General features: G+C 62.7%; 2 protein-coding genes across 2 annotated transcripts; one reads left to right on the top strand and one right to left on the bottom strand.

Annotated features, from left to right (window-relative positions):
* Positions 1–167: 167 nt before the first annotated feature.
* On the bottom strand, positions 168–4,697 carry IRX4 (iroquois homeobox 4). The gene is made up of 5 exons (XM_069555976.1): positions 4,583–4,697; positions 3,856–4,107; positions 3,085–3,194; positions 1,926–2,254; positions 168–1,514 (listed from the first exon to the last, which is right to left on the bottom strand). The coding sequence occupies exons 1-5, from the start codon at positions 4,625–4,627 to the stop codon at positions 694–696; spliced, it is 1,557 nt and encodes a 518-aa protein (XP_069412077.1). The 5' UTR covers positions 4,628–4,697; the 3' UTR covers positions 168–693.
* A 544-nt stretch (positions 4,698–5,241) lies between these two features.
* On the top strand, positions 5,242–22,502 carry LOC138421733 (nascent polypeptide-associated complex subunit alpha, muscle-specific form-like). Its single transcript, XM_069556094.1, has 13 exons — positions 5,242–6,167; positions 6,225–6,306; positions 7,780–7,874; positions 8,297–9,082; positions 9,489–9,543; positions 9,636–9,741; positions 10,151–10,244; positions 11,333–11,508; positions 11,806–11,923; positions 13,778–13,888; positions 19,135–19,295; positions 19,853–20,031; positions 22,377–22,502. The coding sequence occupies exons 1-13, from the start codon at positions 5,242–5,244 to the stop codon at positions 22,500–22,502; spliced, it is 3,015 nt and encodes a 1,004-aa protein (XP_069412195.1).
* Positions 22,503–23,774: the final 1,272 nt, after the last annotated feature.

Here is a 23,774-nt window from a genome sequence, read left to right as displayed (position 1 = left end):
GAGTTTAGTGTGACTGTTTTCTGAACAACGCTTCAATTTCGGCCTTGGGCTCTGTGAGCCGCCCCGCGGCTGCCCTCGGGGATGGGCAGAGGCGCAGCTTCTCTCACGCTTCCAAGTCGCCGGGCTTCTCAAGTGCTCGTTTTGCAATGCAAACACCATCACTCGGTTTTATTGGTTTTGTTATATCAGCCTCTGAAGCAGGCAATTACTGGTGTGAACATACATTAAAAAAAACATAATTTTATCGGGTAAAGAGTGTGCAACAGTGTAAACTCGGTGAAGTGCTGTTGGTGAAAAGTATGTGCTGAGGATGAAATCGGAAGGTCAGCAGGCTGAGGAGTCTTCACGAGGAACAGCGGCAAGCCTCAAACCCAGAGGGGACAGCAACACGAACGGGCCTCGAACGACGCGTCTTCGCATGTAAACTTTTGGACGTAAACTTTATGCTTCAGGGTGTCTCCCTGCTGCTCTGAGAGCAGCCCTGTCCGGCCGGGTCCCTCGGTTGGGGAGGGCCCGGCCGACTCCTGTCCGTGGCCCCGGGAGCCCGAGTTCAGACGCTCCCTCCGGGGAGGGCTGGCGGCCTGAGCTGCGCCGCCCTTTCGCCTCGCTTTGGCCACTCGGTAAAAAAGGGTAGGCCACGTTCGCGCCTGCGGCCTGAGCGCCGGCTCTCTCCTCGCCCCGGCGCCCTGCCCTTTAGGCGCAGAAGGGCTTGCCGCCGGCCTTTGGCACGGCCAGCAGGTCCTTGGCGGCGGCTGGGGCGTCTGGGGGCGCGGCGGGCGGGAAGGGGCGCGCCATGGGCGTGGTCAGCACGTTGGCGCCCGCCCCCAGCGAGCGGCCCAGCGGCCCCCGGTCCAGGAGCGCGCTCTTGGCTGTGGCCCAGGCCTGGTTCAAAGTGCTGTGCCTGAGGATGGGGTCGTGGAAGACCCCGTCTACCCAGTTTCTGAGACTGGTTACCGGGGAGTCCTGGTGCCTGTCCAGGGCACCGGCGGGGGCCGGGGCCGCGGGCGAGGAGGAGGCGGGCGCCGAGGAGGGGGCCGCAGGGCCCGCGGGGGGCCCTTGGCGCTTGAGCATGCACGAGGGAAACTCAGTCTGGCTGAAGGCGGTGGCGGCGGCCGCGGTGGCCGTGTGTGCCAGGGACCAGATGCGCGGCTTGGCCTCGAGGCCGGCCGACGCCCCAGAGGGAGCGAAGCCCAGCTTGGACTCGCAGGCCTGCGGGCCGCTCCCCGCGCCCGCCGGCTGCTCCGACCCGGCCGCCGCGCTCCGGAGGCAGCTCCGGGCCCTCTCCAGGTCTTGGTCCAGAGCGGCCCCGCCCCCGGAGGCCAGGGGCAGCCGGAGGGCGCCCGGAGCCTCCTTCCCCGGGGCGCTGGGCCCTTCCGGCCCGGTGGGAATGCGATCCAGACCGCCGTCCAGGGGCTGGAAGGGAGGCTTCAGCTCGCACTCTGGGGGTTCTCCCTCCAGGGGGTCAAAGTCCTCCAGGTCGCTGAGCTCCAGGTCCTTGCCTTTGCCGACGGGCTCTGCCGGGAGAGAGAGAGTGGCCAGTGAAGGGAGACGGGGCGGCGGTTCGCCGAACCCGGTACCCTCCTTCCCGGTTCTGAGCGCGTGGTTAGCGGCCACTCTGAAGCGAGGAAAAGCTCGTGCGAATTTCCTCCAGCTCCCATCGCCTCCGGGCTCCTGGTGCCCCGAACAGGGGCCAATCTGATTCCGGCCTCCTACCAAACGGGGTGGTTTTTCGAGAGCTCCCAGCTCACTGCTCGGGTCCCCTGGCTCACACAGCCTCACTTCCTCGGGGCCAGGGCACGCCATTCGCAGCTTAGGCCCAGGGGCTTGCCTTATCCCACGCCTTTAGAGGTCTGAGAACACGCGCGAGAAGGCGCAGGGAGGCCCCGCCCTGAGACCAGGCCCGGCACCGCCAGCCTCCCAGGTACCTTCAGCCTTGGTGCTCTTGAGGGGCTGCCCCCGGCCTTCCTCCTCGCCCCCTTCTTCCTCCTCGCCCTCGGCGTAGGGCCGCTTCTCATCTGCGCACTTGTTCCTCGGAGGCCACGTCATCTTGTTCTCCTTCTTGAGGCGCCGGCGCGCGTTGGCGAACCAGGTGGAGACCTGCGTGAGGGTCATCTTGGTGATGATGGCCAGCATGATCTTCTCGCCCTTGGTGGGGTAGGGGTTCTTGCGGTGCTCGTTGAGCCAGGCCTTGAGCGTGCTGGTGGTCTCGCGCGTGGCGTTCTTGCGCCGCGTGCCGCTGTCCATGCTCCCATACCTGGGGACAAGCTGGGCAATGGGGCGCCGGCAGCGGCCCCGCACCGCGGGCGGGGGCCGGCCAGGGCCAGGCCCACGTGGCTTTCAATCCCGGTCGTGGGGGTGGGGTGTGTTTATGGTGGAATGGGTTTTACCCAGGTGGGCGCTGCCTTTCACTGTTTACATTTGATTAAACCTGTATGGAGTCAGAGAGGTCCCAGTGGGTGGGGGAGAAGCCCGGCGCAAGCCCAGCCAGGTCTCTGTCACCCTACAGACACCCATATCTCTGCAAGGTCCTTTTTTGGGCCCCTTTGATCCTGAAACCAGGAAACCATATCGCAGGGACGCGAAGAACCCGACGACGCACCACCCGTGGGCAGAAATGGTCCCGAGCGCCTGTGGGGACATAGTGCCCGCAGGGTCTACATGCGAGGTCTGCAGTTACAGGTGCCCGTCGCTCCACGAAGGCCTGCGGTCTGCTGGTGCGCAAGGGCGCCCCTGTAGGGGCGGTGGGCTGGGCCGGGACGCACCGCACAGGCCGCACCTCTCCAGGTAGGGGAGGCGGCCAAGTCTGGGCTTTGGGAGTCGGGAAAGACGGCGTGGGTGCCACGCGGGGAGACAGCTTAGCCTTTAGGTTGTGGCGACACGGGCTGGTGCGCCCAACCCCGGGTCAGCTGGAGCTTGACCCGGGAAAGACCCCTCTCAGTCGCCCAAACTTTCAGAAGGGGAGTGGCGCGGGGGTCGGGGGGCGGGGAGGCGGGGCCGTGGGAGGGCGTGGAAGGGGGCGGGGGCGGGACTGCGCGGGTCGGGTGTCCGGGGGGGTTGAGGGGGCCGTGGCGGGGTGGCCCTCACCTGTCATACGGGTACTGGCCCAGCGCCGGCTCATAAGGGTAGTAGGCGGCAGCGGCGGGAGCGAGGCCCGCATGCGCAGATCCCGGCGCATCCTTGGAGTCGAAGCTGTTCTGTAGGAGCCCGTGAGCCTGGGGTCGCAGCTTCCGGGATGCAACCCAGCTCGACCCCTCCCCTGGGAACGCTGGCTCAGGCGGGCTTCCCGAAGGCCCCTGGGCAGCCGCCATCCCGCCCCCATCCCCAGCCGCCTGGCCCGGTCCCAGGCTGCCCTTCGGGCCCCGGCAGCGAAGGAGCCCCAAGATGTGGAATGAGGAGGCGCAGAGATGGGGTGTCAGGGAATGAGAGAGGGGAAGGGGCTGGGGGCGGGAGCGACTGGGCAGCGGCGGAGGCGGAGGGGCTGGGCGGGGCGCAGGGCGAAGGGCGGGTGGAAAAGGGGAGCAGCCCCGTGAAGAGAAGGCGGGTAGGGGGCCGGGTGGGGGACAGGCCCGAGCGAGCCGCGACAGAACCACGGATCTGATCCCAACTCAATAGAGAGCAGACAGAAAACAATACGCACATTCAGTACGAGGCCCCGCCCGCCAGAAGCCCCCGGCCCTGGGGCTGGTGCGCTCCGAAGGACCAGGCTTGGAAGCTAGGGTTAGGGCAGGGTGGGGCGCCCGGGCCGCAGGGGACTCGCCCCTCGCCTCCAGAGTTTGGGGAAAGTGAGTTTGGCAGGTAGAGCGGTCGAGGCGAGCGTGGCAGTAAGAAGGCTTGCGAGGCACCCCCTCCCCTTACCAGCGAGTAGAAGGCGGACGCTTCGGAGCCGTAGGTCACGTAGTTGCCGTAGCCCTGCGAGCCGCCGTAGGGGCCCCCGTAGACGCCCAGCGCCGCGGCCGAGTTGAGCTCGTGGCGCGCGGTGGCCAGCAGCCGGCTCTCGTAGACCGGGCAGTAGACGGGCGCTGGGGCCGAGGCAGCTGGCCCGGAGTCGGCCAGCGTGCGGCCGCCGGACTCGCAGCACGCGCTCAGGGAGTTGGTGGTCATCAGGAACTAGGGGAGAGAGGGGTGAGGAAGGGGGCCCCCGGACTCCAGGCTGGGCCCCTGGGCCTGCGTCCACCCCACGCACAGCCCCGGGGGCGCGCACTCCGTGTCTTCGGCGGCGCTGCCACCGTCCACACGGGTCCGCGCGTCCCTTTCCACGACGCAAGTGCACCGGGTCTCCTCCAGACGCGTGAGGCCCAGCGTCTCCTGGCCGGAATTGTCACACCCTCCCCTGGGGGCTTCCAAGGCCTCAGCGCGCACGCCCTCGGGTGCCACCTCTCTCCTGGGTCCCCAGCTTCCCCGGGGCACAGCCTTGGAGCCCGGGAGAGAGTGGGGGACAAACAAAAGCGGGAAATGGGGGCCCAGCCCGTCGGTGTTCCTCCGGCCTCTGCCCGCCCCAGGGTGGGTCGCGAGGGGTGCGTGGCCCAGGCCCCCGCTCGCTGGGAGGTGACAGCGGGTGGCTGGTCTAGCGGGGCCCCCTTACCTGGGGTGCCGAGGAGTAGGGGTACCCAAACTGCGGGTAGGACATGGCGGGCCCGGGGCCGGCGGGCGGGGCCGGCAGGGTCCTGAGCGAGGGGGCCGGCGTGGCGTGGCCACTGCTCGGGCGCCGCGGGCTTCTAGACACTGGGAGGGCGAAGCAGAAGAGCCGGTTAATGCAGCCACAAGCTCGGTAAACTTTTCTAAGTGGAGAGGAAAGTGAGCCGCGGCGATCCTCTCAGCTTCACAGTCCGGAGCCTGGAGGGGACAGTGGGACCGACCGGCCTCGCAGCGGCAACACAAATACATATTTTGCAAAAAAGGGAAAAAAAAAATGAGTCGTGCGAATCCGTCAAGTCAGCGGTGCGGGGCTTTAAGCGGCGGAGGCTCTGACGTCAGCCCCACGCCGCTCAGCCCGGCCCGGCCGCAGACGCGGGGGTCACTCGGCCCTGGCCCGGCCGGGCGGGGCGGGGACAGGCGGCCGCGCCGCCCGGGGCGGAGGGCGCACGGCCGGAACAAATGAATTTCCTCCGAGGAGCAGTCAACATCGCCCCGACGCACGGAGTTTCTCCTTAGTCACCGAGGACGGAAGGACTTTTAATTAGAAATTAATTAATGAGCAGCTGCTCCTTCCCGCCCCACTGTAATCATTAGTCTCAATTACAAATGAGACGGACGAGGGGTGTGCGAGTGAGGCTTCGCGGGAGACGTAATCAACAGTTAAAATTAGCCCGGCGCTGGCGCAGCCGGCCGGCCTCGGCCCCGCGCGCCCCTCCAGGTGGAAGGCAGGCAGGCAAGGCAGCTCCGCGGGCCGGCGCGCGGCGGCAGAGGGCGGCGCGCAGCGACTATTGTTTAACGGGGACTGGGCGAAGCCTCCCAGCAGTTCGAACCCCACAGCGGGCCGCAGTTCCAAAACTCGCGCGGCCAAGGCGCGCCGTCCGCATCTGGGGGTCAGAGTGCCCTGAGTGCGTGGGCCTCGGCCCTCCCCGGAGCCCGCCGCCCCGGGGCTCGGTGGGCCAGAGGGTTTGCCACTGCCGGCCGCCGGGCACCGGGGGAGCCAGCCCCTCCTCGTTCAGTCCGTTCCCGCTCTGCGCACCGGCCCTCCCTTTGCTCGCCCCCGCCCGCCCCGCGGGCCGCCCGCCCCCGGCTGCCCCCTGCCCCTCGCGGCTGAACTGGGGACTGCCAGACGGCCCGGCGCGCTCCGAGGAGCAGGTTTCCCGACTCGGCTCCGGGGCCCCTCGCGCTGCGCTCGCTCCTTGCGAGCCACCTTCGGGCCTAGGCACTGGGGAGGGGGTGTGGGGCGCCTGGCCGGGGGGCCCTTCCCTGCCCGGGGCGCAAGGAGCGGTCGCGGGCACACCCCAGCGCTTCCCCAGCCAATCCCCGGCCTGGGACCTTGCGCGAGTCCGGCGTCCAGGCGGTAGCGGACGCCCGGGCCACCCGGAACCCCGGCCTGCCTTCGGCGCAGCCACCCAACAGAGCCCGGGCTCGCCCCTGCAGCTCCCGCCCGGCCAGGCCTCCCGCGGCCGCCGGGAGGGAGCCGTTCGCGGCGGCGCTGTGCAGACTTGCTGGGAACGATCCCTGGGTTCAGACCTGTGAATCGCCCCAGGGTCACCCTCTAATTAATGATGACGTTCTCGCCCTCTCCCCAGCTGCAAACCTGCCTCCCAGAAACGAAATCTGCCCGCTCTGACAGCTTGGTTCAAGGTGATTGATGACTCTCTGGAGACCACAGTACGCATCCTATAATATCTGCTGCGTAATTGCTTTAATTTACAGACGAAAAGTACGAGTTCTCCGATCGCGCTGGACCGCAGCCGGCCACGTCCGAGCGGCCCGCCAAAGAAAATCCTCGGAAATAATGAATAGCCGCTCCATGCAAATTATTCAGACAGTTTAGCGTCTGTAGCCGGAAGAGATATATAAAGAACACGAGTCAAACGACATTAATAATTGTTTTTGAATTCTGTATTGATTTCACGGTGGCCGCGTTTCTGTCTTTCTCACCTGAATTGCTAATATCACCTTCCTGTAAATAATAAGGGACTAGCCACCGGGCTTTCTCGGCAGAAATGAATCTCTCCAGCGCTCTCCCTCCTGCGCCGCGGCGCCTCCCCTCCCCCACTCTGCCCTCCTCCCCCCTCCTCCCCGTTTTCCTGCGCGGCCGAGGCTTTTAGGAAACATCCTCCTCTTTCCATTATTTATTGTTTACAAACAACTCACTCTCCCCGGTGACGGGGAGGGGAGGGCGCCCGAGCAGAGGTGGCCGAGGGCTCAGGGAGCGGCCGTCTTCACTGGAGGAAGGCATTCGGCACCTTTCCTCGCCCCATTCCCGTGGGCGGGCCCCCCCGTCGCCCGGCGACTGGAAGCGTTCAGCCGCCGAGGAGGAAGCCACCGCGCAGGTCCCAGCGGCCAGCGCCTCGGGGCCACCGCTCGCCGCGTGCAGGCCGCGCCCATTTCCTCCCCAGAGACTCGGCCGCGGCTCCCGGGAAACGCACCCTGAACATGCACCATTCATCTTTAGAGCAGAGCTGCACACCCTCGGCGCGCGGTGGGCGCAGCCGGCCGCGCGGCTCGGGGGGAGGGGTTTCAGGGGGCTGTCTTGACCCTCGCCGCTAGTTCTCCTGTTTTCCTTTCCAGCCTGAGCGCGGACAGACACTCGAAGTCCCGCCCTCCCGTGTCTCGCCGGCCGTCTTCTTTCCCCGGCCCTGAAACCCCACTCGCCCGGGGCGCTTTGCTAGGCCTCTGACCCCGGGCCTCGGCGCTGGCCCAGGCCAGACTGGCCGCGTGAGGGGCCGCCTGCCCCCCAGTTTGGGGAAGCTTGGGGCTGCGGGAGGAGTCTCCCGGCCTTGCGGGCCGCCCACACAGCCCCTGCTAAGATCCCTGGAGGCCAGGTTACCCAGACCATCTCCCCTCGCGGGCACACCCCGACACACAGCTGCCACCCTGTGCCTCTGTCAAGATCCGTCTGCCGGAACCCGGTGCTTTCTGGGCCATCTTTGTCCCCTAGTTAAGGCAGCAATAACTCTCCCGCGTGCTTTCCGAAAAGGCCCAGGCTTGAGCTGAGTCCCCGGATCTCTCTCTGAGAGCGGGACAGACCTAGTGTCAGAATTTCAGGCACCACCAAGCTAAACGTGCCTGCATAGACTCGGCTTCCTGAGCCCACTTCCTCGAGGGACCACCGGTTCTAAATACGCCCGCGGGCAGGAACTGCCGGAAACCAAGCGCTTCCCCACGGACAAGGCAGCGCCTCGATTTTGGTCAGATGCCCCCACGGGCCTGCTAAATTCCAAGGGAGCCGGGTGCGCGGCCCCGAGGACGATCAGCCCCCAATCCTAGAGGTCCTCGGCGCTCCTTGTTGCCCAGGGATGCTGTCGGCCGTCGGAACCAGGGCGGGCCCTGGAGAGAGAGGCCGGGTCCTGACCCCCCTCTGTTCTAGGCAGGGCTTCGCCCCTGAGACCAGTTGAGCCCCCGAGGTCTGACCGGTCCCCAGAGTCGTCCCCTGAGGCCTCCGCTCCCCTGCCCCGAGAGTCGCGCGGGCACGGCGCGGGGGTGGGGGGCCTGCTCCAGCCCAGAGAAGTTGACCCGAGCCAGGAGGCTGGGGCGGGGGCGCGCAGCCCAGGGCAGGGCCTTCCTCTCTCAGGCGCCTGGCCCAGTCCTGGGGGCGTGCGTGCCGCCCACTGCTCGCGGACACCGGGCGGGGTGCGGGGCTCGGGGGTTCTAGGTGTCCCGAAGCCCCACTCGCAAACCCCGAGCCTGGCGTGTCGCTCTTTCGCAGCCGATCCTCTGAGGTCTCCCGCGAAGCCCGGGGCGAGCTGCAGGCGCGCGGGATGAGTCTTCCTCGCGAAACGCCCCGCGCTCCGGCCCGTTCCCTCCCGCTTTCCCACCGCGGCCCCGCCGCTGGCTCCCAGGGCGCCGCCCGAGCCGGGAAGGCTGGCAGCCGGGCGTCCCAGCGCAGGCTCCCGGCTCCGCGAGGCCCCGGTGCCCCAAGCCGCCCCCGCCCCCCGATTTCCCTCCACTTGCGGCCGACGCGGCAGCCTCCAGAGACCCCACCGGCGGGCAGCAAACTTTGTGCCCCCAGCGCAACAGCGATCCTCGCAAAGTTTGCGCGGCCGGGCCCACTCCCTACCTGCGCCGGGGACGCGCCCGCCCGCGCCGCTCGGGCGCCGGGGCCGCGGAGAGCAGCGCGCAGCCCGGGACGCACCGGGGAGTCGCCGCCGCCGCCGCCGCCCGCGCCCCTCGGCGGCCGCGCGGAGCCTCCGCCTCCCCGGCCGGGGGGAGGGGTCTCGGAGCCCCGGGGCGGGGGCGGGCGCGGGGACCTCGCCTACCTGCGGTGGCGCCGGGCCACTGCCGGCCGCCCGCGAGGGCTCCGCGCGGCCGCTCGGCGCGCGCGCTCCGGCGGGGAGCGGGCGACAACTAATGGAGACATTTCCAGGCGGAGCACCTGGCGAGCGAGCGGAGCGCGCCGGCGTCCCCAGGCGCCGCGGTCGTCAGCCGAGCCCGCACCGGCGTGACGTGGGCGAGCGAGCGCGCGGCTCCCACCCGGCCGCCCATTAACGCTTTCCCCCGCGGGCGCCGCGCTCTCGCCGACTTTTCCCCTCCGCCCGGCCGGCGCGGGGCGACCGGGGCGCGCGGGGCGCGGGGGCCGGGGTGAGGGGCGCCCCCGGACGGCGGCGGGGTGGGGGGCGGGGGCACCCCGGCTCGAGAGGACCCTCCGGCCGGAACAGGAGGGCCGCGATCGGGCCAAGCGCTCGAGGCGGCCTCGGGGTCCACGGCCCTTCAGAGGGCCCCTCCCCGCGCCCGGCTTTGCTTCTTGGGGCCTCCGGAGCCTCTCCGGGACAGGACCCCAGGATCTCCCCGCTCTGCTCAGCCCCTCTCTCGCCAGTCCTCACTCCCCAGCCCTGTCTTGGCCTTAGTATCCAGCGGAGCGCCCGGGTGCTGAAGGCCCAGTGCTCCTTGGAGGGGGCTGGGGTCCTGGCTCCGGGGCCTGCCTCTCTCTCGCCCCTCCCCCAACGCTGCCCATTCACCCTGGGGAGCCCACTTTCCCCCTGTGTCCCCGCTAGGCCCCACCGGATCTGACGCATCTGACGGATCTGACGCTCAGGGCAGCAGGCCCTGGGCTGGGAGAGAGCCTGGTTGTGGGCAGGGGGCTTGGGCAGGTGGATCTGGGTATGTCCAGGCGACAGGGCCTGCTTGGGGACTAGCGAACCTGTGACCTGCCCAGGACCAGGCCTCCTGCCAGGAGGGCTTTATCAGGCCTTCTGGAGCCCTGCTGGCCTGGGCCTCTGGCCTGCGGGCACGTTTCCACATGGACAGTCTGTGGCTTCTGCCCCTGCAGCTGGGAGGGTAGGCCGGTGTGGTGGGCCAGGCCCTGGCTTCGCTGACCCCTGACCCTCCCCCAGCCTACCCTGAAGCCCCTGCCCCAGTGCCCTCCCAGATCCTTGTCACTTCAACTTCAGAGAACCCTGAACTTGTTTCTGCTGTGATTCCTGGCCCGTCAGTGACGGTTGAGGCTTGCTGACTTGGAGAATGCCTGAAGAAAGTTACTTGCTGCCAGCCCACCCCTTCTCTGCAGCAGGTGGAAAGGCCGCGAGTGTTTGCCAGGCTTCGCTGGTGGAGGGTGGTGCTCCGGGCTGGGGCGACTTTGTGTCTGGTGTTGTCGAGGTGGACCGGTGGGGCTTCCTCTGGGAGAGGAGGGGGCCGGTGCCTGTCCCCCCGCCCCAGCTTCCTGGCCCTTGTGCTTCCAGTGGCTTCTGTAGGGGGAAGGGATCAGCTCTGGCCTCTGGGCCTGCTCTGTAACAGGAGGCCGGGCCTCCTCCAGGCTGCCTCCTTGCAGGCACATCCCTGTCCTCCTGCCCTGGGCTGATGGAAGTGTTCTGGGAGGGGGTGTCCAGCGGGAAGGAGATGGGGGGCAGCGAGTTGCACCCTGGGGAGGGCTGGGGTTTGCCTGCAGCTCAGCTCTGTTTTTTTGTCCCCTGCCTCCTGCTGTGCTTGATGCTCTGGGCTGTGCCCCGGGGCCAACAAGACAGGCCGCCACCTCCCCGAGAGGGAGAGCTTACCTGGACTAAGATTCTTTTCATAGCTGAAGATGAGCAAGGCAGGCTTGTGTTTACGACCTTGATTGGGTGATAAACTCAATTCACATTCACCAGGGCCTCCCTCTTTAGCAACAACACACGCTGCGTCAGGGAACCCAGGCAGCCCAGAGGCTCCGTTCCTGCAGGGTCTCTGTAGCCCTGACCACTCCAGGCGTCTGGGGGTGGCGCCACTGGGAGCCCTTCCTTGGGAGCGAGGGCTTCCCCTCCCTGGACTCGCCCAGAGACCGTCATCTGGATGCTGTCAGCCCGGACCTGGCTCTGGCCCCTGACCGAGGGCCGGAAGCCTCCGTGGCCACCCTCTGTCCCCTAGCCCCTGAGCTCGGGCAGGGAGCTGCCCCAGCCCTCCTGCCACACTGCCAGGCCCTCCTGGCTCTGAGGAAATGACGAAACAGCCCTGGCTGGCAAGGTTTCTCTTCGGCATTGGAGTGGTCCCGGTCCTCGGGAGGGCTGCCGTTCCCCTCCCGCCCACCCCGGCCTGGCACGAGCTGCCTGCCGCTGTGCCACCCCCTGGTCAGTCCTGGCTCCCCAGGAAGCACCTTTCAATCCCTCTTTTGTTTTCCTGTTGGCAGAGTCGGAGTGCAATCTGAAGCAGAAGTCTCTGTGCCCCAGGGCTTGGCCTGCCTGTATCCTCCCCCTCGCCTGAACCTTGCTGTGACTTGCAGAGGCATTTGGGGGTTGAGAGCCCGAGCTGGCGCTGATGAGGCCAGCTCCCACATTGCCCGCGTGCTTGCTATTGCCCAGGGGTCCGGGCGTCCACGGCCCCCTGCTCCCCAAGGACGCAGGAAGGACAAGAGGCTCTCACCCGGCCCCGATAGGGTGCTGAAGGGACTGTTCCTGAGTGAGGACAGCTTCGGAGAGACCCCCGGGCCCGGCTGTCCCAGGGATGCTGCTGTTCTTGGAAGGCGCCAGGCCTCAGTCACACTCCCTGGCCTGACTGAGCTGTGTAGTGGGACCCGGGTCCCAGGGCTGCAGCAAGCAGCTTCCTTCATCTTTGCAAAGTGTCCTCTGGGGAGCCTATTTCCCTCTGGCTCCGGGGCTGCAGGGGAATCTTTCTCGCTTCCTTTCTCCCCTTTGAAGTTCAGCTCCCAGCTCTGAACGGCTTCCAGCACAGTTTGAGAGGGTTTCCTGGTTTCAGAGCAGCATGGCGTCCAGATTAGGCCCAGGGACCTGCGGCCTGGCTCCTGCCTGGGGGACCTCGAGGTGCCGGGCGGGCCTGAAGCGGCGTGCCTGCGTCTCACCTCCCTTCCTCTCAGGTGGGAAGGAGACCTCGGCTGCAGAGGTCGGCACGTGTGTTTTGCTTACTCCTTGTTTTCGGAACACACGTGTCTGTAACGTTGAGGTGCATTGGCAGATTGCAGGGAGATTTCTCCTACGAGAAGTGAAGGCTGTTAACCCACACCGTGTCTGTAGTTGGTGTGCTTAAACGTAACATGTTCTCCGGGCCCAACCTTGAATCGCCTACGCCCTAGCCCCGAACGGACGTCCAAAGGAGAGGGCGTTACTGTAAATCTCAGAGGAGAGAAACAGTGCACGCCATTGCCCTGGAGCTTGAATATTGTTCTGAAGCCCTTCACATGGAAAAGAGGAAAGAGAGCAGGGTGGAAAGACGTGGAAACCTAACCCAGTGGGTGAGCTAGTATTCGTGTAGGGGACCTCCCCCAACAGTGCGGGGTGAGACCCTTCAACCAGGAGCCTCCCTGGGCGTCCGCCTGGTGTTTGCCCGGAGAAGGAGTGTGCTCCCCGGATGGAAGAAGAGCTGCGCCCCCTCCCCAGTACCCCGGACCGCTCTCCTGCAGTCTCTGCACAGAATACTTGCTCAGGGAGGAGGCGGCCGGGTACCTAGTGGCCTGTGCACAGGTCAGCAGATGCGGAGTGGGTGCAGGGAGGGCCACTGCACCACGGCCTCCGCCTGCTGCCCGGGTGTCGCACTCCTCTCCTCTCCCTCCCAGAGGGGTTCGGGGGTCGGTGGCTTGTGGGAGGCTGCACCCCAGGCCCCCAGGGTGCTCTCCGCTCAGCAAGTATGCAGTGGAGGGGCGCCTGCACCCCTCGCGTGTCCCCGTCCTGGGGTGACTCGGGAGTCGTGCTGCCGTCCGAAGGTGATCCCCCATCCCCACCGCATCCGGGGAGCCCTGCAGATCCCCCGTCAGACCCCAGTGTAGCCGGTGGCTCCCCGGAGGTGACCAGTGTAGCCGCTGGCTTTCAATTACTATGGCAGTAAATCATCCAGGAGCGTCCTCCAGGACTTAGCTGGTTTTTATATGAAAAAAATCCATTTCAGAGTATTTTTTGAAATCCAATTAACTGAAGGCCCCAGATAAAAGGAACACATTCTTAATGGCTGTAAAATAACCCGAGGGAGGCGAGGAGCCGGGGCCGACTTCAAAGGGCCGCAGAAATACTTACTGTTTTACTTTAAAAGTATCCAGATCAACGACTCAGTTAAAATTACTTATACGTTTAGCAACCCTTTCATTTTCTGTTTGAAAGTGAGCATGAGGCGCTCTTCCTGCCCGGGACCCAGACGCTCCAGAGAGGATGTGGCCAGAACACTGGGTCACACGTGGCCACCCTCCGCTCAGACCCGACTCTGTGTGGGCTCAGGGCTGCCCCGGGGAGGGACGCGGGGTCTGGGACCCCGTGAGCAAGCCTCTCTCACGGCTCCAGAGGTGGTGGTCTGGGGCCTAGCTGGGTGTGCGTCCTGCCGCGGGCTGGCCCTGCTCCGGGAGCCTGCAGCCGCGGCCCTGGAGCGGTCTCCCCATGTGTGTCTCGGGCTCTGTGTCCATGTGCCCCTGCACCAGAACGCAGCCACTCTGGGCCAGGGCCCGCCCTGCCAGCCTCGTCTTTACTTCCGTCCGCGGTCACCCTGTTTCCAGCTGAGAGGGGCGCCTCGTGGGTTTGGGGGACCCGGGGGTGCCCCGACGGGCCCTTCCTGGCCTCAGTGTATCCCTCGAGTGGGACCCTCCTTCCCTGTGGCCGGTCACCGCCCCTACGTCACCGCGTGGCTTCAGGCTCTGCTGGCTTGGTTGGTGCTGGTCCCCGGGGGCCTACACGTCTCCGGGGCCCAGGGACTGGCCTCACTCTGTGCCCCTTCTGTCCCTCTCCCCCAGCCTGGCAGCACTTCGGATCCAGGGGCTCCGTTGGGGGCTTCGGGACGTCTGTGGGTTCCACTGGCCCTCCCAGATGGTCCCAGCACAGACTCCTGACGACACAGCTGAGAGGTGGCGGGCTCTCTCGCCTCGCTCGCTCTGAGGCTGTGGCGACGCTAGTCCGGGCAGGAGTGGACCACAGGCACAACTTTGTTGCATGTCTCTGGCCCTCTGACTGCTCCGTCTTGGCTGTCTTGTGGGCACCGTGCTCTGCGGAGGGGAGTGGTAGTGGGCAGCGCTGCCTGCCGAGTTGGTGGCTGCCCACAGGGTGGGATGGCGCGTCCCAGCCGCCCTGGGTCAGGAGTGACCCTGTGACTGCCTCTGGCCACGAGATGTAAGGACAGGGGACCTGTGTCACAGCAGTGCAGAAGCTGGGAGCCACGCACGCCCGGTGACGGCCGCCGCTCGGAGGCGAGGCTCCTGCACACGCGCCCTGCTGGACGGGCAGCGGGAGCCCCAGTCCACTGCCGTCTCCAGCTGCTGGCTCGCTGGGGCTGTTTGTAGCACAGCTGGTCCTGTCTATGGACACACTCACTGTTTCGCAAGTCAGATTAATAATGTTATCGTATAATTGTATATTATGTGATTGTACTACAATTGTAAGATATAATTATGAAATGGTAATTGCATATTATTATGTACTTACATATTATAATTTTTACTTCAGAGAAAGCAGAAGCATCACCTTAAAGGGGAGATGCCTTTAAGTGAAAGTGAAGTCGCCCAGTCGTGCCCGACTCTTTGTCACCCCCATGGATTGTAGCCCACCAGGCTCCTCCCTCCATGGGGTTTTCCTGGTAAGAATACTGGAGTGGGTTGCCATTTCCTTCTCCAGGAGATCTTCCCAATCAGGGATTGAACCCGGGTCTCCCGCACTGTGGGCAGATGCTTTACTCTCTGAGCCACCAATACGTACGATGCCTTTAAAAGACAAAATTAAAATCACTGACCCCGTCCTCACTTTCATAGTCAGGAAAAATCAGGTGTTTTCATAAAAGTTTCTTAACTTAGAAAGGCTTTTGCTGGGGAACATTCCCAGCCCTTCTGTCCTCCCACTGGGAGGCGGGCTGTCTGGCCTGGATTCCACGGCGGGGGGCCTCTGCCTCGGGCTGCCAAGCATCCAGACCAACGCGATGGAGGTCTGGGGTAGAACCGGGGGAGAACCTGTCTCAGCGCGGACCACTTGTTACTAGGACGCCAGGACCGGGGACAGAGGACTGTTCTGGCAGCCCCAAGTTGCTTATAGAAGAACAGTGAGGAAACAGCATTTTAAACGAGCTGCTCAAATACACAAAGAGCAGAAATTCAAGGTTGATCCCCCGGAAGCCAAAGTATTTTTTCTTGTAGTGTAAGGGATATAAGAATATTCTTTATCTCGTCACTCAGTTGCTCATCTGAACAACAGATGACCACGCTGTGTGACCTCATGGATTGTATATAGCACGCCAGGCTCCTCCGACCTCTGCTATCTCCCAGAGTTTGCTAATGTTCGTGGCTATTGAGTCGGTGATGCCATCCAACCGTCTCATCCTCTGTCACGCCTTTTCCTCCTGCCTTCAGTCTTTCCCAGCATCAGGGTCTTTTTCCAATGAGCCTGCTCTTCCCGTCAGGTGGCCAAAGTATTGGAGCTTCAGCTTCAGCATCAGTCCTTCTAATGAATATTCACGACTGATCTCCTTTAGAATGGACTGGTTGGATCTCCTTGCAGTCCAAGGGGCTCTCAAGAGTCTTCTCTTGAAGACCAACACCACACTTCAAAAGCCTCAGTTCTTCAGTGCTCAGCCTTCTTTATGGTCCAACTCTCATAAGCATACATGACTACTGGAAAAACCATAGCTTTTGTTATCTTAAAAACATATTAGTAAATAGAACTATTAAATAATGTTTGTTTCATATATTTAATCTATTTTACAATGTTCAATAAGCAATTGCTTAACGTTGGTGATATTCGATATTGCCTCTTGTCTTTCGTCTGACAGGAGTATTCTGTTCCCCCTCGGTCACATCTCTCCTTGCCCTTTATTCATTTTCCAGGTTTTCACGTGTTACGGTCCTGTTTCCCGTCAGCCTTCTTCACGTTTATGAGCCTGGTGTTCACGTCTGGGCCTTTGGCCCGTCTGGAGAGTGTGTGTGTCGTGGTGCGGGGAGAGGCGGGTCGCTGCCGACTCTTCTCTGATGGGAGCCGCGTCCCTGTCGTCCCTCCCGGCTTGCCCTGGCCAGGGAGGCTGGCTACGTCCTCTCCAGACATCCTGCCTTTCAGTCCCGCTTTGCAGGCAGTGCAGCAGCCACAGGCGGGGCCCCACTTCCGTCGCGCGTGAAATGGGCTCTGTGGACACAGGCCTCGGCTTCTGAGGCTTCTCTGGAGCCTGCGTGGCCGGAGGCCTGGGGCGAAGGGCTGTTCCCAGCCTCAGGCCGGCCCTCTGCGCAGAGTGACTCAGGCTGGCGCAGCGTCCATGGCCGGGCACTCCCTTTCCTGGCTGATGGGCACAGTTCAGCCGTCCCGTTTCTCGCTGCCCAGATCCTGTCTGCAGGACGATCCATCACTAGGAGAGCATCAGAGATGCAGTCACCAGAGGCGTTGCATTCCAGGCTGCCTAACGTCTTGTGACAAGCTGCAGGGGCTCTGAATGGGGACGTTCTGCCCGGGGTCCTGGCCCCAGGACCGTGGGTGCCTGTCCCTCCCGTGGGTGCCTCGTTGTGGGGGGGGCGAGTAAGGGAGGACGTCTGAGCCGTGTCCACATCCCTGGAGGGCCTCGGGGGACCTTTCGACAGCTCTTGGAGTCCCAGACCCCGACCCTCCTCCAACCTCCTGGCGATAATCCTGGCTCTTGGTGCCCGGACAGGAGCCAGTGGACTGGTTCCAAACTGCGACAGGAGTGTGTCAGGGCGGTATGTTGTCTCCCTGCTTGTTTCATGTACATGCAGAGGACATCATGGGAAACGCTGGGCTGGCTGGAGAAAGCACAAGCTGGAATCAAGATTGCCGGGAGAAATATCAATATCCTCAGATATGCAGAGGACACCACCCTTATGGCAGAAAGCGAAGAGGAGCTAAAAAGCCTCTTGATGAAAGTGAAGGAGAGTGTACACCCGCGGCGGATTCACGTTGATGTATCGCAAAACCAACACAGAATTGTAAAGTAAAATAAAGTAAAATTAAAAAAAAAGAAAAATAAGATGAAGAAAAGGAAAAAAAACCTCAACATTCAAAAAATGAAGATCATGGCATCCGGTCACATCGCTTCATGGCAAATAGGTGGGGAGGCAAAGGAAACAGGGACGGACTTTATTTTGGGGGCTCCAAAGTCCCTGCAGATGGTGTCTGCCGCCATGAAATTAACAGACACTTCTCCTTGGAAGAAAAGCTATGACCAACCTGGACAGTATATTAAAAAAGAGACATACTTTGCAGGTAAAAGTTCATACAGTCAAAGCTATGGTTTTTCCAGTGGTCATGTATGGATGTGAGAGTTGGACTATAGAGAAAGCTGAGCACCAAAGAATTGATAGTTTTGAACTGTGGTGCTGGAGAAGACTCTTGAGAGTCCCCTTGGACTGCAAGGAGATCCAACCAGTCACTCGTAAAGGAAATCAGTCCTTATATTCAGGAAAATCACTCCTGAATATTCATTGGAGGGACTGATGCTAAAGTTGAAACTCCAATAATTTGGCCACCTGATGCGAAGAGCTGACTCATTGGAAAAGACCTTGACGATGGGCAAGATTGAAGGCAGGAGGAGAAGGGGGCGACAGAGGTTGAGATGGCTGGATGGCATGACTGACTCTGTGGATGCACAGCCATGAAGATCTGTCTCGGCCAAGCACTCATGTGAATAAAAAGAATGGATGCTGTTGAAACAGGCGCCAGGCCTCTCTGACCATCAGTGTGGGTCACCAACTGGCAGGGGAGACTTGTCCTTTTTGGTCCCCTGGTCTTCACGGTCACGGGGAAAAGGCCACTGGTTTTCTTTTTCTTTTCTTCCCCTAGTTTTACTTATTTGAAGTCCAGTAGATTTACAAAGTTGTGTTACTTTCTGCTGTACAGCAAAGCGACTCAGTCCTACATATATATACGTTTTTTCTGTGTTCTTTGCATGATGGTTTATCATGGGATATTGAATATAGTTCCCTGCGCCCTGCAGTAGGATTTTGTGGTGTATCCATGGATTTGGGGATTTCCTTTAGTTCTTAAAGGTTTTTTTTTTTTCTGGACTGGATGTTGGGCCTAGTGGTCTGAAAGATTCTGAGCTTTGAGAAATCCTCTATCCATCCATCTGTTAGTTGTTACATTTTAGCCGACTCTGTGCTTGCCTGGAAAATCCCATGGACAGAGGAGTCTGGTGGGCTGCAGTCCATGGGGTCGCTAAGAGTTGGACACGACTGAGTGACGTCACTTTCACTTTTCACTTTCATGCACTGGAGAAGGAAATGGCAGCCCACTCCAGTGCTCTTGCCTGGAGAATCCCAGGGACGGGGGAGCCTGGTGGCCTGCCATCTCTGGGGTCGCACAGAGTCAGACACGACTGAAGCGACTCAGCAGCAGCAGCAGCAGTGCTTGCAGTTTCCCCGGCCCAGAGGAGCTCACGGAGGAGATGGGCACGCCCACCTTCAGCACAGCCAAACGCCGAGAGGATAGCAGGTGGATTATGCAGGAGGGAGGGGGTGCTTTCACAGGAACCCCAGAAACAAACCGCCTGTGTCCAGTCCAATCACGGTTTCCAGGGCTTCCGGCGACTCCTGGCAAGGCGGCTCAAGCGTGAGTCCCGACGGTGCGGCAGGCGTCCTGCTGGATGGCGGGGCAGCGTCTCTCTAAGGGCCGCGGCTGCTGCAAGCCTGTGCGCAACAGGAAATCAATACCCATCTTCCCGCCTCACTGCCCCGGGATCTCGTTTTCCCGTTGCGCGTGCCCGCCACTGATGTGCTCTCCAGGTCTGCTGTTGCCGTTTTGCAGCCTGCCTCTGACCGCGGGTTTCAACTTTGTTAGGTGCCTCCCATCGTGCCCTCCCCCCGACCAAACCACAGGCTCCGCGGTGATCCTGGTGCCGACCGCGTGCCGCGCTGTTGTGGCTGGGCAGCTCCTGGTGGCTGGCTGTCTGCAGAGGCACTCCAGCACTCCGGCTGCAGGGGGCTTGAGTCTCAGCCCTCACCTGCGATGCCTCCCTTGTCAAGGGCGCCCTCTCCTGTCTGGCCTCTGGTTGATGGTGGACTGACCTCATGGGGGCCTCTTGTCAGCGGCCGGCAGAGCCTCCGAGGGTCAGAGGCTGGGGAGCAGGCTTGTGCAGCCGCCTCAATGGCCTGGGCTCACCGCCTGCCCTCAGATGGAGCCATGCCAAGCCACACCCATTCCTGCTCCACGGGGCCGCGGGGATCCTGCCCCTGAGTGCAGGGGGCGTTCCAGCAGTGCCCCCACCCCAGACCCTCAGGGTGGATGTGGCCGGCTACGCCTGCCCCACTTCCAGGAAGACAGCAGAGACCCGTGGTGGGCAGGGCAGTCTGCTTGGCCCATCCTTTGAAACGACGTGGAACATGCAGGCTGGGACCGCGAAGGCGCTAAGTCCGCCTAGTCCCAGCTCCACACTTTAAAACCACCTGTTATGGCCAACTCCAAGTGGTTACAAAGATAAACAGGATCACAAACTGGACAGAAGACCCAGCTGTTCATCGACCCGTTTTTATGTAAACTCACTCCAAGCCTCACTCACGGCCAGTCTGACCCACTGTCTCCAGCCCGTTGGCTTTGAAGCTCATTCAAGGCCTTGTATCTGTAACTATTTCAGTATCTCTGGTGCTAGGGTGCTAAGCTGCTACAGTCGTGTCCGACTCTCTGCGACCCCATGGACTGCAGCCTGCCAGGCTCCTCTGTCCATGGGATTCCCCGGGAAAGAAGACTGGAGCGGGTTGCCATTTCCTCCTCCAGGGGATCTTCCCGACCCAGGGATCGGGCCCGCCTGTCTAATGTCTCCAGTGTTGGCAGGCGGGCTATTTACCACGGGCGCCACCTTTATCAGGGCTGAAACTGCCTGGTTTTGGCCGCAGGAGCGTCCTCCCGGGGCAGCGATGGTGGAGGGCTCCCTGCTTTCGGGCGCAGCAGCCGGTTCTGGGCTTGTCTTGTGCCTCCTGTCCCAGGGGCATCGGCTCCTGCTGGAGTCTTGGCTGCTTCGGCAGACAAGCGCTGCTCCTTGGGCACCGCCCAGGACCGTGTCACCAGGTTTAAGGTGGGGGACGGGGCTGCAGGCTGGCCGCAGGGTGCAGCAGGCCCTGTGCAGCCCCGTCAGCTTCCCGGGGGCATGGGGGCCACGCAGGGACAGTCCACGCAGGAACATCCAGCTGCCACGCGGGAGTGCAGCCTCCCCGAGAGTCTCATTGTTACCATAAAGGGGACACTTCCAATGTCCATTACCATCTACAAATGGCCGTGAGTTTGAGCAAAGTCCGGGAGCTGGTGTTGGATAGGGAAGCCTGGCGTGCGGCAGTCCATGGGGTCCCACAGAGTCAGACACGACTGAGCAACTAAACTGAGGTGAGCTCTGGAATACTGTGTTGATCCGTAAAAGGAAACCCTGCTTTATATTATGGGATACCTTCTGTGGTAGCTATGGAGAAAACGTGCTTCTCTTTCTCAAAACGAATCTTCGTTGCCACCACCCAAGAGAGGCTGGCTGAGCTCTGTTCTTACAGCCCCAGTGCAAGGATGGTGCAGGTTTCGTCAAAGTGACGCGGCCCTGGACGCTCTCTGCAGTGTGTGCCGGGGCGGGGGGTGGAAGCGGAGGTGCGGGGGTCTCGGTCCCCCAGGAGCGGCACCAAGGCGAACAGCTGTGAGAACAGGGATTTGAAAACCCTTTTCCTGTTGGAACCCCAGATCCCCTGACCGGAAACCCGTCAAGAGGGGCTGCTGTGTCCTCGGGTGCGGGAGGGCAGAGCAGCTTAGAGCAGGCTGCCCAAGCCAGGTCCTTGCTCCTGGATTCCAGGGTTCCCTGTCTTGGTCCCCTAGGGCCGTGCTTCCCAGATAACCCTCAGGGATGTCTGTGGCGACAGCAGCTTTCCAACAAGGAAACGAGCACCCCTGGATGGGCGCAGTCAAGGCGAGCCTCAGCCCGCAGGCTTGAGGGAGAGGGAGGCAAAGAATGAGCCTTGCCCTTGACTTAACTTTTCTGAAACTCGGGGACCCCCTCATGTTGCATGACCCCGGGGCTTTTGACACTTGTTTAATGTTTCATCTGAAATGACCGTTTGATTACAGAGGAAAGCTGGTTGGGATGTGATACTGGCCCTTCCTGACCCTCACGTGTATAACCACCCAGCACACGTGAATAACCTTCCCGACACGCGCGTGTGTGTGACCGCGCAGCAGGCCCGGACACGGCGCCGAGAGAGTCCTTTGCTGGCTTGCTCTCTCCTTCCTCTGCTTATTGCTTGCCTCCCTTTATTCCGAGTTTCTAGCAAAGTTTCCTGGAACAATAGCTTTCTCTCCTAAGCTCAATTGATTTTATGGTCCTCAGAAATGTTTTTCATAAGCGCTTCATTGGAAAAATATTCTTCAGTAGTGTCTGCCAGCAAGCTGAGAGAGAAAAAGAACCCAAGTCACTCGACCACTTTCCACAGTTTAATCCATTGCCACATTTCCGAGGCTTCAGGAGGATCCAGCCAATAACAGGAACCGTGGTGTTTTGTGGCAAAGACTGATCACAGCTCATCATCACCAACAATGCGTTGAATCATGGCTCTGCCAGGGCCAGGCAGGAGACAAACAGCCTCCCTGTTTGCCAGGAAGCGATGTCACTCCACCCCATCCCAGGGCCCAGGCTCACTGAACTCCACAGGGCACGGTCAACGCACCATTGCCCCCAGGGCCCAGGCTCACCGAACCCCACGGGGCACGGTGAGTGCTGGCTGGAGATGCCACTGGTTTGCAGAGGAGAGGTCAGCGCTCAGACGATGGTCCGAGGCAGGCACGATTCAGGAGGGCGCTTCCCGGGGCTCCTCCCAGTTCCCTAACCCTCACCTGGGCAGGCGCCTGTCCTTCCCCAGGGGGCAGTGTCCTCGGCTCCCAGGGTCAATCCCAGGCCCCTTCCCTCTGACTGGCCAAGCGCTGCCTTAGCGATCTGTTGCCCGGACAGCCTGCCCGACCTCGGACGTGCCGAAGAGCGCCGTGTGCCATGCGTCCAGCCCACACCTCGGGGGGACGTGCAGCCTGGAGGGAGGGCCTCTGGGGGCCACTGCAGAAGCTTCCGGCCACCAGCGTGAGCGGACACATGCTGGCCACTAAGGGGAGGGAGTCCGCTCAGGGCTCTTGCTGACAGAAGGAGACAGTTAGAAAGCAGGGCCTGTCTGTCTGCTGGACGTGGTCACGTCGGGAAGTGTCTGGAATGAGCAGACATCACGGCCAGCCTGGGGTGGGGAAGGGCCCTGGGGAGGCAGGAGAGTAGGGCCCATGAGGCCCACAACCTCCCGCTGAGAGTGACCAGTCCCCCGTGGGTGACCAGTCCACCGTGGGCGACCAACAACCAGTCCCCAAGTGTGACCAGTCCCCTGAGAGTGACCAGTCCCCGTGGGTGACCAGTCCACCGTGGGCGACCAACAACCAGTCCCCAAGTGTGACCAGTCCCCTGAGAGTGACCAGTCCACCATGGGTGACCAGTCCCCCGTGGGCGACCAGGCTCCTGTGGGTGACCAGCCTGTGGTCTGATGCTCACAGGCAGCAGAGCCCTGACTTCTGTCCCCCGAGACAGTCTCCCTCGAGACTGTCCCTGAGACTGTTTCCTTCTGAGTGTGCAGCTTTGCACACTTTGGATTCCCTTAACCAACTAACCCTCCAACCCCACATGAAGAGCTTCTGGTGGTCCCTGGCGCTCCCCTAACTCAAGGCAGCAGAGAAGAGGTCACCTTACTTCACTTACAATTAACTAGTAAGAGTGAGATTGTGTTCTGAGAGTTGCTTTGTTCCTCGGCTTAGATGCTGGCCTTCTGATCACCAGTCCCCTCAGGAGAGCAGGAAGGGTAACCAGGTAGCCAGTAGCTCTGTGTAAGGAGGAGGATGGTGACCCCGGGAACCGGCCGTGGAGCTGGACTTCAGAACCCGACGAGCAGCGTGGCAGAGACTGGGAGCGTCTGGGACGAGCTGGGCGTGGGGCGGACACGCTCCTCTCTCTGCGGACGGAGGAGTTGTTCCCTGGGCCTGAGTCACCGGCCGCAGAGGCTGGAGTGCAGGGGCGGGCGGCAGCGTCCTCTGGGGAGTCCTGGGTCCGGGCGCGGAACTGTGCTGTGCTGTCACCAGGTGGGGGGTAGACGGCAGCACCCTGGGCCCTGGGCTCTCAGCACCCCCTTCTCTGTTCCCCACCCCGCCTCTGGCTTTCCCGCTCCACGCCTCTCTTCTGTTCTCCCAAGTGGTAAGTGAGCCCCAAAGCTACAGGTGGAAACCGACAACTGACCCGGTCGTCCAGCTGCCGGAAGCCTTTTCCAGGGGCCGTGTCCCCGATTCCGACGCTGTGACCGCTGCACTGACCGCTCGCCCAAAGAGGCCTTGGTTCAGTGGAGCCTGCAGGACACGCGGGCCCGTGGCTGGTGCTGCTGGGGGCCCAGGGCAAGGAGGTGGTTGCCCTTCCGACTTGGCGGGTGTGGGCGGGACGCTGGGCGGAGTCTCTGCAGCGCTGTGGGCGGGGCGGGGCTGTGGGCGGGGCGGCGTCTCTGCAAGGCTGGGGGCGGGGCCGTGGGCACAGCCCACCCGCCTGGTCTGTGGTCCTCACGCTCATGCCTGACCCGGGACAGTCGATGTTCGCTCGCTGTCCGAACGGCTGCACCGACCCCAGTTCCCCAGTTGGCAGCCTCAGGACCCGAGGCCACCCTCCTCTCGGGGGTGGAGATGGGTGCTGCGGCCTCTGCTGGCTTCCTGCTGGGCCTGGCCAGGCAGTCCCTTCCCGCCCCGCCCCCCCGCCCCCAACCAGCCAGTTCCTAGGCCCGT

The sequence above is a fragment of the Ovis canadensis genome, chromosome 16 (assembly GCF_042477335.2).
Source record: "Ovis canadensis isolate MfBH-ARS-UI-01 breed Bighorn chromosome 16, ARS-UI_OviCan_v2, whole genome shotgun sequence".
Classification (NCBI taxonomy): Eukaryota; Metazoa; Chordata; class Mammalia; order Artiodactyla; family Bovidae; genus Ovis; species Ovis canadensis.
The sequence above is the reverse complement of the archived record's forward strand: the minus strand, read 5'-3'. Positions and strand labels throughout refer to the sequence as shown.